At 27.6% G+C, this 14,620-nt stretch overlaps 1 protein-coding gene across 1 annotated transcript in view; it reads left to right on the top strand.

Moving 5' to 3' along the window:
• Positions 1-14,620, top strand: part of LOC121115968 (zwei Ig domain protein zig-8) — an 80,557-nt gene that overhangs the window by 31,058 nt on the left and 34,879 nt on the right. The window contains exon 2 of the mRNA XM_040710155.2: positions 10,838-10,950. Coding sequence (XP_040566089.1) covers positions 10,893-10,950 — 58 coding nt within the window. The 5' untranslated portion in view covers positions 10,838-10,892. The remainder of the gene's footprint in view (positions 1-10,837; positions 10,951-14,620) is intronic.

Genomic DNA, 14,620 nt, shown 5'->3' with positions numbered 1-14,620 from the left:
CTCAAATTTCGGACAGGAAATTTTGACAGCAATAGGAAGAAAAATAATTTAAGTTATACAGCATATTATGATAACTCAGAAGTAACATTAGAATTAAATTTAGCATGAATAAAAAAAAAAAAGTATAAACATATTTTATGATACTTTTGTCATATTATTGAACATTGGTATAAGTACACAGGTTGCTGACAACACATACGTAGGAAAATTGAAATATTAAACTTTCATCAAACTACATTAAAAAAAAAAGGTTGCAAATCTAAAATTATGGCGATAAACATAACCGTAGTATTGAGTATACATGTAAAACATCCTTAGGTGGAAGGTTTTATCTATAAGTTAATTTCTCTATAGTTAAAGTAACTAACTATGTTGGTTGAAATGACTGAACGAACTTGTTTGACGTCCTTGAAATAATGTTGGCTAACATGTTATTGGCAGCTCCGATGATTCGCAAATAAGTAATAAATTATCGTTTCTAACGTTAAATATCTACATATATTGTTTTTTACACAAATATTGAAAAAAAAAATATATATATATATATATTTGTGTAAATCTTTGGCAAAGAATAAAAAAATATAGGGTACCCATTTTGAAAAACTTTGTAATTTCCATTTCTATTTACTTTAAAACCCAATGAGCAAAATTAGTACAGTTACTCATTGAAAGTCTTAATTATGCGGATATAGGTTTTATTTCCATAAGTTCATAAAACAATCGAATCCCAAATTAATTATAAACTTTAAAAAAAAGATTTTACTCCTATGCATAGGCCGGGTGGGTAAGTTAGGGAAAAGGGGTATCCAAATAGATATCTTTGACAAGTATAGTTTGGATGTATAACTTTAACCTAAGCTATTATTTATAGTTGTTGGGGATATTTTTGATGTACCAAAAATAAAATTAAATCCTGTGGTAATTGTCTAATATGGATGAAATTGTGAATTACTAAACGTCAGTTGCATTTACTAACTAATCTTTCATGCAACAATTAAAAAATAGACATAGAGGGGTTTGGTTAAGTCGAGAGGATCAAAACTACTAGTTATTTTAATTTGATGGGTCCCTCTTAAATTCCTTCTAGTATGATTAAAATTGTAATTTATTTGAAAACACCCCTGATATACTGAAAAAGGCACACATATTTTAAAGAATAGGGGAAATGTAATTGGATTCATTCTGAAGGAATATATATTATCATTGAGAAATAATAATTATATTAGTCAGATTTTGAATACTCTCCAAACAATTCATGACCCATTTTTTTTGTGATGACATAACAATTTTCCTTTCCATTTTTCGTAAATTACTTTGTTATGTACTTAATATTAAGTTACTTTGACTAATTTTAAATACACTTTTTTGACTCTTATTTTCAATAAATTCATTTAATTCAATACCATTATCCAATAATGATAATCATATATGTAATAGCTCCATTTGAGCCCCAATTTTCTAATACTTATGTACATGTGTACATTATACTGTCCCGTTTTCTGCATTAGATGTTTCTCCTCCTACACATCGATCTTTTCTTATGGAGACAATCAAATAAATGACTTTGCCCATGTTTAAACGTCTCTCAAGACATTTTGGGGTAAAAGTTGGTCGTTTTTAGGACTCTTATACTGCTTCTAATATGAATTTCTCAGTAACAAAATGTACTTTTTAAGCTTTTTATTATTTCATTTATTTGTTAAAAGTAGTGTTAACATTTTTTATTTATTTAAGGGGCCTAAAAACGTACTTGCACCCTAGTTGAAGTTATATTTAAACCCTGAAATTATTAAAAACAAGGTGTTTAATATTTTTCACTAATAAATTGAATAATAAAAGTATAAAAAGTACAATTTTTACTTGTAACGCTATAGTTAGAACGATACAACAGGCTTAAAAATGGTCAATTTTTACCCAAAAATACCATTTTTTCCTTCTAAAATGGCATAATAGGTCTGAAACTTTACCAAGGTCAGTTTTTGATTACTCCCAGAAAAAAAAGTCTCTATACTGGAGGATAAATTTATTAACTAAAAAAGGGGACAGCCTACTGTACATAGATATTATATTTTAGATATATATTTTTTTCCTTTTCTAAGAGGGAGATAATCGTAAAATAAGTGCTTGTAACTACTAAAGTTATTTGTACAATATTGTCTGTAGAAAATAATCTTCGTTGACTCATAAATTAGTAAACATTTTTTCTACTGTATGTTTAATAGACTAACGTTCATAATATGTATAATGAATTTTTAGATATAATATCAAATTATGAGAATTGGATCGCGTGTTAAACAATTATAATTGGATTTTATATGAATTACAAATGCAATTACTTTATGGCAAACTCAGTCTCTTTATATAAAATAGGTTATATATGCATAAACTCGGCGCATTGATTCAAAAATGAATTAATAGCCTATATAATATTCGTTAAGAAAAATGCACTAATTGCCGTAATTAGTGGGGTTTTAGAGAGTTGTAGAAAATATGACCTAAATTTGTTGGGATATTTTTTCTAGTTGATAATCTGAACTATGGTTTATTATCTAAAGCTGTTATGATTATTCTTTAATACTTATAGTTGGGAGGGGAATTAAATTTCTGAAAATGAACTGATTCAATTATTGCCCAGCTTGTCTTATTTCCACATATCTGGAGAGTATTTGCTGAAAAAATTGGCCACTAACAGTTTGAAAATTTCTCTTTTAAACAATATTTTCTTTTGGAAAGGGATTGAGAGGTTTCAATTTTAAAGTTATCTTATAGGTTTATTTTGAAAAATAGCAGAAAGAAAATGAAAGTTAAACTGGATTCAATAAAGATTAATAGTAACAAGTAATTTTCGGTGTGGTGTTTTTGGCCACACCTTAATTTGTTTTTTCCAAAGTGCTTATGCACTTTACTTATTTTTATTGTAGTATCATTTTAAATGTGCTATTTATCCTGTACCACTATAGGTCCAGTATATCAAACAATAAGAGTAGATATACAGTATAGTTCTATACATGTAACCAAATACCTTTTACTTCATAGGAACATGATTTTATTCTCCCTTCACATTTCATTAGTATGTGTACCTTTCATATTTAATGAGCCATTATATATCAAAACTACAAAAGCCTTGACGCATAATAACACATGTTGTAGTAATCAAAATGTACAATTATTCATTATGAACAAATTAATATCATGTATGTATATTTCCTATCGTTCCCGATTGTGGGAAATATATTAAAAACAGAGTCGGGTACAATAAATAAATGTAACAAATTATTAAATGAAATATTAAATATTAAAATTAAATACCCTGAATTGTTTGAAAAAGGAATGAAATAAATGTATAAAGTATTCTTTACCTACTCCAGTTTTTTTTAAGATTGTGTTTGTGCTAAGCGACCACATGTGGTCGTTTATATGTATTGTATATATTTATAAAAAGACAAATGATAATTTTGTGCACTTTTTTTTTCATAATTGCCTTTTTCTTGAATATACAGAGGATTTTTGAATTTTTTTCCCATGAATTTTAATATATGAAATCTAATTAAATTTAATGTTTGAAAGCATTGTGTGACTAAATTATAATAACGTAATTTTTATGGAATCAAGAAAAAATAACTCAAAAGCAAATTTGGATATGTTAAAATACTAAAACTACCTATATTTTTGATTTACACAAGCAATAATCAATAGTTCCCTTTTGGAAGTTAAAATCAGAGGTAAACTGGAGATGGCAATGAAGTCCACCTTCCAATAATGGAAATCAAGAACCAGTATCAGATAATGGAAGTCTTACATGACTAGCTAATACGTCAATTAAGAACAAAATAAATTTTTGTTGGGAAAGTCTATAATGACATATCAAATTTTAATCTTAGTGAATAGTTGAGAGGGAGAGATTTTGTGCGCGGAGGAATATATATATATGTATATAAAAGAGAATATGGACGTCGAAACAGTTAATTTCGTTTTATTAGTGGATTTGAAAATAGATGCTGGAGAAATGTTTTGGTGGAAAATTTTAGTATGTTGGTATTTTTGGGCCAGATAGATAGAAAGATTGCAGGAGAGGACATGAAGATCACGGCTACACAGCTATTGAGTAGTCTGGGGGTAGTTTAATGGATTTCTCTCTTCACTGTTTCAAGTATGGAGTAATTAGCAGCACTTTTTCTCTTATTTATGGCAAGACTTATCAAGAGAAGATCTGGTTTTTTTTTCTGCAGAAGGGAACTAGAGACCATACAAAATTTGGGATCATTTGACCCTAGTAATATATGGGAAACATAAAAGATTATTTAGATTAAAGAGTTTCTTTTCTATTTATACCAGCCCAGAAAGGGAATAAATTAATTTCATCATTACCAAATAACAGACTATTTTATATAAATTTGAATGGAACTATAAAAACTTTGTGAGATAATTTATTTTAACAACTACGAATATGATAAATGTGTTGTTGGATTGTTATAATTATATAAATTAAGTAAAATATATGTGGTTCTAACCGCGTGAAAACAAATAATAACGCCATAAAGACACCAGAAAACAGATTGATTGCTCTTAACGATGAAGACCGTTTCTATGACATATCAAGCTTTCATGATGACATCCAATTAAATGCTACTGCAAGCTGTGGGCCCCACTCCGTATATGCAGGTATTATTAGAAATTTAATAGATGTACTACTCTTCAATTACATAGAATAAACTTTCCTTCTACGTAGGAACATAGCACATTTAATATAGACTAATAATTATTTTTGTGCATATGAAATTATCTGTAGAAGTACAACCATAATATGTTTCTCCAAATAAATGTAGTCGTACGTATTTTTGTATATTTCATACATATATTGTATACATTCATATTATATGTGTATACTATTATACATAAAATACATTTCCAAAAATATACAACATAATATTTTTAATAAGTTGAATAATCATTTCAAAATATTAAATTGTATAAATACTTGCAACGTATGTTTGTAAAATTTAATGATATGAAGAGAAATTGATAATAAAGTTTATGAGGTGAAAAATTCGTAAGTTCTACGTACAATGCATGTAAGAAAAAGGGATAAAAGGAAGATTTAAAACTTTTGAAGCATGGCTTAAATAACTCCATATTTCTTTTAGAATAATATACTCGTATTATTATGTTTAGGCTTAAGATTTTTTTTCAAACTTTATCAAAAACTAGTTCGTAAAGACAGTGAGGATAAAGTTTATTCGATTTTCATTGTATTATAACTGAAATCTACATTTTTTATTGAATATGACCTTCCTCCCTCATCATCAATGACGACCTCCACTCTCTTTCTGAAGGCTGCAAAAACCTTACGGAGGAAGTCTTCTGACTAGTTAGCCTATTTAGCCTTGATGACATACTTCAAAGATCTCACATACCCTCGACTTCGACCTTAGCCTAGATGGCATAATCCAAAGGATTAAGATCGGGGGGAACTGCAAGGCCACATAATATTGGGCACATTCAAAAGAAGCTTGGCTCTGAACAACTTCCTCTCCTTTGTTGGTGTCATAATAAGATTTTTCTTCCTTTTTGCTCTTGATTTTGCTCTCAAGTCATTTTTAATGATCTTTTGGAGCGTAACCTGGCATAGATTCATCTTCTTAGCCATACCACGAATCGTCCTCACTGGATTTCTATCAATCCCGTTTTTGGCCGCATTATGAGGGCCTTTGTTCTAACTGTTCGTTTTTGAACTTGACAAGACATTCTGGTGGCTGTTTTTTGGGTTTCAGATCGTTTTTTATGCCATAAACCACCGTTTGACGGATCCTCAGGTCATTGGCAATCTCAGTTGGAGTCTTCTGGCGCACGAAAATTTCCAACACAATATTTCTTTGACTTTCATTTTGTCGTCTTTGAAGATACAGCCAATATTTATAAATAAAAATAATTGTAAATGATTATTAGAATATCACAAAACCTCACTTTTAAATCAGTCCTATCGAAAGTTGAGCTGTGAGTATTTATTTAAGGATGAGCTTAAATATGACGCATAGAAGAAAAGTTGAAATTGTAGAAGCAGACGGGAGGAAACAGTGATTCCAAAGATAAATAATAGTTGTGCGTCATTTGACAATTTTTTAATAACTAAAAAATTTCAGTTCTGTACAATTTCCTTCTTCTTCAAAATTTCTTTAATTATCAATGGATTTTTAAGAATTTTTTTCTATTTAAATAGTTGTCCTCAACGCACTCGGGAGTAATTATCTTCTTGAACCCAATGTGTGCAGGTTTGATACGAGGTCGTTCCTGGAGAAAAAATATATAAAATGTATATGAACTTCAAAAACCTTTCCCTAGGTCAGATGGAGTAATTGTAATACTATTGTGTTTACTTATACTTAATCAGTGTAACTTCATCTGACCAATTATAGGAACATAAAAAAATTTATGGTAAATAGTGAAAAATATAACCCTAAATCCACTTCTCCTGCCCTATAAGACTATTTTTATTATATAAGATAATTTTATCATCTTTCAAATATCATTTAATCAAGAAGGTGGAATTAGCAATTGATTTTTTTTAGTAATTAAATTTTTAGTTATGTATTGCTTTTCCTTTTCCAGAATATTTTTTTTACTATAAACTAAATATTTTTATTAGATGACTTATAAAATGTGAAATAAAAAATATCATTATGATTAAAGCAAGAAAAATAAGTAAATATGCATTTGTTGGAAGGTTACCAAAAAATGACCTTTTTTAATGATAGAAATAATTTTTAAAATAATAACTTTAACTTAAGCTAGTATTTATAGTTGTTGGAAATTTTTTTGATGTACCAAAAATAAAAGTAAATCCCATTGTAATTGTCTTATATGGATGAAATTGTGAATACCAAATGTCAGTTGCATTTACTAACTAATCTTTCATGCAAAAATTAAAAAATAGACATAGAGGTATTTGGCTAAGTCGAGAGGATCAAAACTACTAGTTATTTTAATTTGATGGGTCCCTCTTAAATTCCTTCTAGTATGATTAAAATTGTAATTTATTTGAAAACACCCCTGATATACTGAAAAAGGCACACATATTTTAAAGAATGGGGGAAATGTAATTGGATTCATTCTGAATGAATATATATTATCATTGAGAAATAATAATTATATATTTCCCCCTTAGTCAGATTTTGAATACTCTCCACACAATTCATGAACCATTTTATTTGTGATGACATAACAATTTTCCTTTCCATTTTTCGTAAATTACTTTGTTATGTACTTACTTAATATTAAGTTACTTTGACTAATTTTAAATAAACTTTTTTGACTCTTATTTTCAATAAATTCATTTAATTCAATACCATTATCCAATAATGATAATCATATATGTAATAGCTCCATTTGAGTCCCAATTTTCTAATACTTATGTACATGTGTACATTATACTGTCCCGTTTTCTGCATTAGATGTTTCTCCTCCTACACATCGATCTTTTCTTATGGAGACAATCAAATAAATGACTTTGCCCATGTTTAAACGTCTCTCAAGACATTTTGGGGTAAAAGTTGGTCGTTTTTAGGACTCTTATACTGCTCCTAATATGAATTTCTCAGTAACAAAATGTACTTTTTAAGTTTTTTATTATTTCATTTATTTGTTAAAAGTAGTGTTAACATTTTTTATTTATTTAAGGGGCCTAAAAACGTACTTGCACCCTAGTTGAAGTTATATTTAAACCCTGAAATTATTAAAAACGAGATGTTCAATATTTTTAACTAATAAATTGAATAATAAAAGTATAAAAAGTACAATTTTTTTAACGCTATAGTTGGAACGATACAACAGGCTTAAAAATGGTCAATTTTTACCCAAAAATACCATTTTTTCCTTCTAAAATGGCATAATAGGTCTGAAACTTTACCAAGGTCAGTTTTTGATTACTCTTAGAAAAAAAAGTCTCTATACTGGAGGATAAATTTATTAACTAAAAAAAGGGACAGCCTACTGTACATAGATATTATATTTTAGATATATATTTTTTTCCTTTTCTAAGAGGGAGATAATCGTAAAATAAGTGCTTGTAACTACTAAAGTTATTTGTACAATATTGTCTCTAGAAAATAATCTTCGTTGACTCATAAATTAGTAAACATTTTTTCTACTGTATGTTTAATAGACTAACGTTCATAATATGTATAATGAATTTTTAGATATAATATCAAATTATGAGAATTGGATCGCGTGTTAAACAATTATAATTGGATTTTATATGAATTACAAATGCAATTACTTTATGGCAAACTCAGTCTCTTTATATAAAATAGGTTATATATGCATAAACTCGGCGCATTGATTCAAAAATGAATTAATATCCCATATAATATTCGTTAAGAAAAATGCACTATGTACATGTTTTTTAGAGAGTTGTAGAAAATATGACCTAAATTGTTGGGATATTTTTTCTAGTTGGTAATCTGAACTATGGTTTATTATCTAAAGCTGTTATGATTATTCTTTAATACTTATATTTGGGAGGGAATTAAATTTCTGAAAATGAACTGATTCAATTATTGCCCAGCTTGTCTTATTTCCACATATCTGGAGAGTATTTGCTGAAAAAATTGGCCACTAATAGTTTGAAAATTTCTCTTTTAAACAATATTTTCTTTTGGAAAGGGATTGAGAGGTTTCAATTTTAAAGTTATCTTATAGGTTTATTTTGAAAAATAGCAGAAAGAAAATGAAAGTTAAACTGGATTCAATAAAGATTAATAGTAACAAGTAATTTTCGGTGTGGTGTTTTTGGCCACACCTTAATTTTATTTTTTTATTGTAGTATCATTTTAAATGTGCCATTTATCCTGTACCACTATAGGTCCAGTATATCAAACAATAAGAGTAGATATACAGTATAGTTCTATACATGTAACCAAATACCTTTTACTTCATAGGAACATGATTTTATTCTCCCTTCACATTTCATTAGTATGTGTACCTTTCATATTTAATGAGCCATTATATATCAAAACTACAAAAGCCTTGACGCATAATAACACATGTTGTAGTAATCAAAATGTACAATTATTCATTATGAACAAATTAATATCATGTATGTATATTTCCTATCGTTCCCGATTGTGGGAAATATATTAAAAACAGAGTTGGGTACAATAAATACATGTAACAAACGTTTATTTGGTGTTATTAACTAATTAATCGTCATAAAAAGCAAATCATTAATGCTAGTTATTTATATAATTATTATCCATTCGATATAAACACCTTTATACGGATTTTAAATAAAATCCAACTTTGTCTTGCATATGCGTATTCAATCTTGGAATAATCACAAATACATCAATACTTCGAATAGTCCACTTAATTTATTCTGGAAATATATTAAACTGTCCCAGGCAAAAAGCGAGTGTCACTTTGTGGAGCCAATATTCCATAGCTACTGTTTAAGATATGATTGTAAATGGTGAGTTTTATAGAAAGGCATAAACATGAAAAAAACTATACTATATCCAAATATAGAACTAAGGCGACTCAGAACTCAATGAGAGTGTTGCTGTACTTATGTCATATGCCTAAAAACTGAATGGAAACTTTGGAGTTATAATTCAAAAAATGAGTTAAGTCATTCTTTGAAAGTTAGTTGAAATGAATAACAATTATGCATATTGTTAACTAAAGTTATAGTAAAAGTCATTTAAAAAGTAAATTTAGTTAGACACCAATTTTTCGTTATGTGGTAATTATTGGACTTTATCTATTGGTTAAATCTATTCAGCTCAACTTTTTCTTCTGAATAAATTTAGAAGTTATATCCATTCAAATGTAGGGAAATCACTTTTTATTATGGTATGCCGTATTGCATATAGAGGGTTGATCTTATCTAGTGGTATACATTTTATTATTTTCAATTTTTCAAAAGTAAAATTTAAACGAGAGGTTTCGTGAGGATATTTATTTTACAAAATTACATTCTCCATTTAAAATTATATGGCCTCTGAATTATGCAAAAGATTGATCTCTATATATTTATATTGATCTTTGGTCTTGAAAAATAAATCTGCATTTTGTAAAATGTTTGCTTAATTGTGAGACGTAGTTGCACTCATTTAGTATAAGCCAACATTATAACACACGGGTTGAAATGTCCCAGGCTTCACAAATAGATGGCGCTTTTTTACATTCTTCTCATTTTTCTGTCAGAACCAACTTTCAAAAGAGAGCTGTTAAAATATCATGTCGTTTAGTTGTTGAGTTATTCTGCTAAGTGTGAGTCCACTTTTTTTATTTAAAAAATAAAACAATACGAGCTAATTTTGAACGAAAATAAAACGTGTTTTCTTTGTTAAGGCCGGGACTTTTTGCCCATGTCTTAGCATTAAATTTACTCCATCTGACCTAGAAATTGTTTTTTAAAGTCCATATACATAAAGTATATTTCCTTCTCTAGGAAAAACAAGACGTCAACCAATGCATATTGAGTTCAAGAGAATATTTTCCCCAAGTATGCTATCCATTGGGCTACATCATTCCATATTCTTTTTATTTTCAGGGTAAAATTACTTATTTAGTCGATAGTTAAATATTAAATCATCTAAAAAATAAATATCATTTAGTGTTCTAATGTAGATTTTGAAGAATAGCGATAATCAATTTAAGTTATTGCAACATGAACTATTCAATTTATTTACAAAATAAAATATACATACTTACAATATCCGTGCAGGAATGCATTGGTTACAATAATATATTACTTAGAGAAATTGTGAATCAATTAAATGTTCATTTTTAAAAATTGTATTTCAAATATATGTGAATATATATTTTTTTATTTTTTTAGGTAATATCATTTACAAAAGAAAGTCATGAATTACTAAAATATCGCCGAAATAAAAATGATTAAACTGCTCAATCATATATTGTTTATCATGATTCTTCAGATGTCAACTAATGGTAAGTAAAAGACTAATTTTTATTAAACCTTCACTGAAAAAGAGAAGGTTTTATAAATTTATGTAATCTAAAAATCAGAATAAAAGCTAGTAGGATAAATAGTCCGTATTATGTGTAGTCGTATGATTAAAAATGTGAATATAAAATAAATATATAAAGATATTTAAAAATATTATATTTGAATGTTTTCTTCTTTTACAGATCATAGATAGTTCTTGAAATTATGTTTTATATAAATATATATTTTTGACTGGCAAGTTCATAATTTTTTCCAATTTTTAATGATGTTTCAAGACTTGTATTACAAATTTTATGATGATATGTAAGATTTGAGTTGATTATTTCAAAAATGTGTCATTAAAAACCTTTTTTTTACTTTTCTCTTAGGTTCTAAATAGTACATTGTACTTTTAAAAAATCTAGTTTCAAATACAATAACATGGAGTCTGGCAGGGGCGTCCATAGGATTATATGTATATATATATATTTCCTTTTAAGGGGGGTGGGGGATTGTTTTTCGAAATTTTTAAAAAAGAAATTTGAAAGATTATAATTTTTTGGAAATAATTTGAAAAATTAAATTTCAAATATAAATTTTTTAGGAATTAATTCAAAAATCTACAACTGTTAACAAAAAACAATTTAAAAAAATAAAAATCCCCTCTGAGGGCACAAAGATAAGGAGCCGCCTTACCGAACAGGCTAATGGTATAATATACCGTCATTGATTCTTGTTTTTGCTTTAGTATATCCTACTAAGTGAATCAGATCACTTCTTTTCCAAAATCTAATCTTTTTGGGAATGCAATTTGGCCTCAACAGAAAAAAATAATCATCACACAAAAATATATTATTAAGCTTACTAGACTTCAACAAACTGATGTTGGTTTTTTTTAAAATTCTGTAGACTGCTTTTTCTCTTATTAATGAAGGATCACCTAAAAATCTTATGAACAAACTTTGTTGACAATTTATTAATAAATTTTTTTAACATTTTTTTAAATGATATGATTGTAAAAAATGTTGATATATATGTAAATCTCTATTAGTTATATAAGTTTAACTTATAACTGCAAATGTTTGGTCAAAATTTATGCTTAACTTACATGTAAAAAATAAATGCTGTTATCAAAAGGGCGTAATGTCATTAACCAAAAAGCTACAAGTTTCACAAAAGAGGTCTTGTTCTAACTTTACCGCTTCCCAGCTACACATTTACAAAAGTATAGTTAAAAAAATATATTTTTAAGGGAATTTCAAATCTTGTACTAAAAAAAATAAATGATTTCTTGTTTATTCATAATAGAAATTTAGAATCTCAGAGAGTCCTTTTTCTCAATACCAACAGTTAAAAGTGTTTCCTGTCTTAAGCTCTATGTTCCTGAAAGGATACACCTATTATTTGATTATATTCATGTGTATAACAATATTCAAGTTGAAAAAAGTGTCAGGTAATATTTTTCCAATTGATGTTTTACTTTTAAGCAATATAATTATATTATGTCTTTAGATTAATAAAGTATCTTTTATTGTATGAATAAATTTCATTGTTTTAATAGGAAAGAGAGTTGTAATTATATAATGATAATTGTCGTTATGATTATATTATTTTTTTAAAATTCAATAATTTTTTTGTAAAATATAATAATAGATTACTTTTATTAATAATTACATTCCAACTTAGAAGCTTGAAGTCTAAATATTATTTCATTTAATCTCCTTATCTTATTTGATCCTTAACGCTCCACAACTCTACAGAGTATTTTTTTATTACACCCAGTCATTTGCCAGATTCTTTTACTGACATTTTGGTTCATTTCAGTGTAAGTGCAATGATTATTGTTTATATTTGACTTAATTAAAAAAAATATCATGCGGAACTATTAAAATAAATTAAAACAAAGAAGGGTGTCTCAAATTACATATTATATGCTTAAATTGATGCCGCGTAGATAGAAATTTCAAAATATTGTTTGTACATATTTCAATGAAGGAAATATTGAATATATTTGAAAAAACATGCATAAAAAGCTTTGTTTTATTCAGGCAGTAAACATAGAGTAATAGACGGGGTTTTTATTTACTTATTTTGTGAGAGGTATTTGTTACTCGTATTAAAGTCATAAAAGCTTACTGAACAGCAAATTTATTGCTGAATAATTTCTGCATGCACATTTTTTTTGTTGATCAATATATAAGCATATGACAACGGATATAAAATGTACAAATAATAAATGCAATTACCCTTTAAAAAGTTATTGTTCTCATAAAAATCACTTTTATTCACATTAAAAATGTTGAAAAAAAATCTTTAAAAATATCGATAAACCGTTGTAAAAAAATATATATTTGCAATATTTTTGATTATCAAAAATATTCACTTAATATTTCGATTTGGCTGTTGTGCTACACTTTTAAAATTTGAAATAAGTTCAAATTAGATAAGGAATACTCTAAACAATAACTAAGACTTATTTTTTCAATTAAAAAAGTTATGAAATTGAAGAGAACATTGAATTAAAACAATCATGTAACACATGTTATGAGTAATTAATATAAAAGATAGTCTTTTGTTGATAACTCTTTCATTCTAATGATTTGTTAGAACCATTATTAAAAAGTATTTATAACTGAACATCACATAATTATTATCAAAGATTTTTTTGAGATTTTGAGCGATTATTTATTAGTTTAGTATACATGGGGGTAGTCCAGAATCTAATTTAATTATGTTAAAGTTAATGGGACTAATTTTGTCGGATGACTAAAAAAATAAATTAAAGACAGTTTATCTCCCAAATTTTAAGAAATTAAATCCCACAATGTTTACAAGAGACTGTTCTCTGTCTATTTATTTTTGCATAGGGAAATTACAAAAATGTTTTATTTTATTGTGGTCATGCCAAGGTTTTCATGATACTACCTAGTTAGATTTTTTAAGCTATAAATGAAGAAATACTATTTAACAAATCATGTAAGTTATAAAAAATATATAATTATTGTATATATTTTCAATTAACAAGATTAAAAATAATATATAGCTTAGGGTAAGTGAAAAAAGAAACTTTTGCGTTTGGGGGTTTCAAGCATAAAGAAAGAAATACATACAGATTTGGGACCCAAAAGTTACAGTAACATTTAATTACGATTTTATCCCCGTTATTTTTAATTACCAGGTTTCCAAATGATAAATGAAAAAAATATAACCACGTTTAGCTTCCATCGCATGCCTCTAAGTGTAAAAATATGTCGGAGCAACAGCAAAAAGGCAACGTGAGTGCAATCTTTTCTGCGCCGTTGTAAGTGCTGAGAAGGCTCCAGGGACCATTTGCATATCTATTCGGACTGCCCACAACATCAAAAAGTTCATTAAGGATGGAAATAGTGTTGAAAGGTGTGAAGAACCAAAACTTTTGCAGCAACAATATGACTGACTTCCACCCTCCCTCAACGTAGCCCACATCTAGCCTTGACCACCACCTAATTTGGTCCAAGCTGCCAACATAAAATTATCAAGAGTTTCCAATCTGTGTACCCAAGTATCAAGGCTTGTGAAAAACTAGGAGGGCCAATGGAAGGGATCTCGACCAGACTGTCCAGAGAGCTATCAAAATATGGGTTGAAAGAGCTTTTTGAGGGCGGAAAGGTCCTTTTGACACCTGTAATAAAA

Source organism: Lepeophtheirus salmonis, chromosome 4, assembly GCF_016086655.4.
Source record: "Lepeophtheirus salmonis chromosome 4, UVic_Lsal_1.4, whole genome shotgun sequence".
Classification (NCBI taxonomy): domain Eukaryota; kingdom Metazoa; phylum Arthropoda; class Copepoda; order Siphonostomatoida; family Caligidae; genus Lepeophtheirus; species Lepeophtheirus salmonis.
The sequence above is the reverse complement of the archived record's forward strand: the minus strand, read 5'-3'. Positions and strand labels throughout refer to the sequence as shown.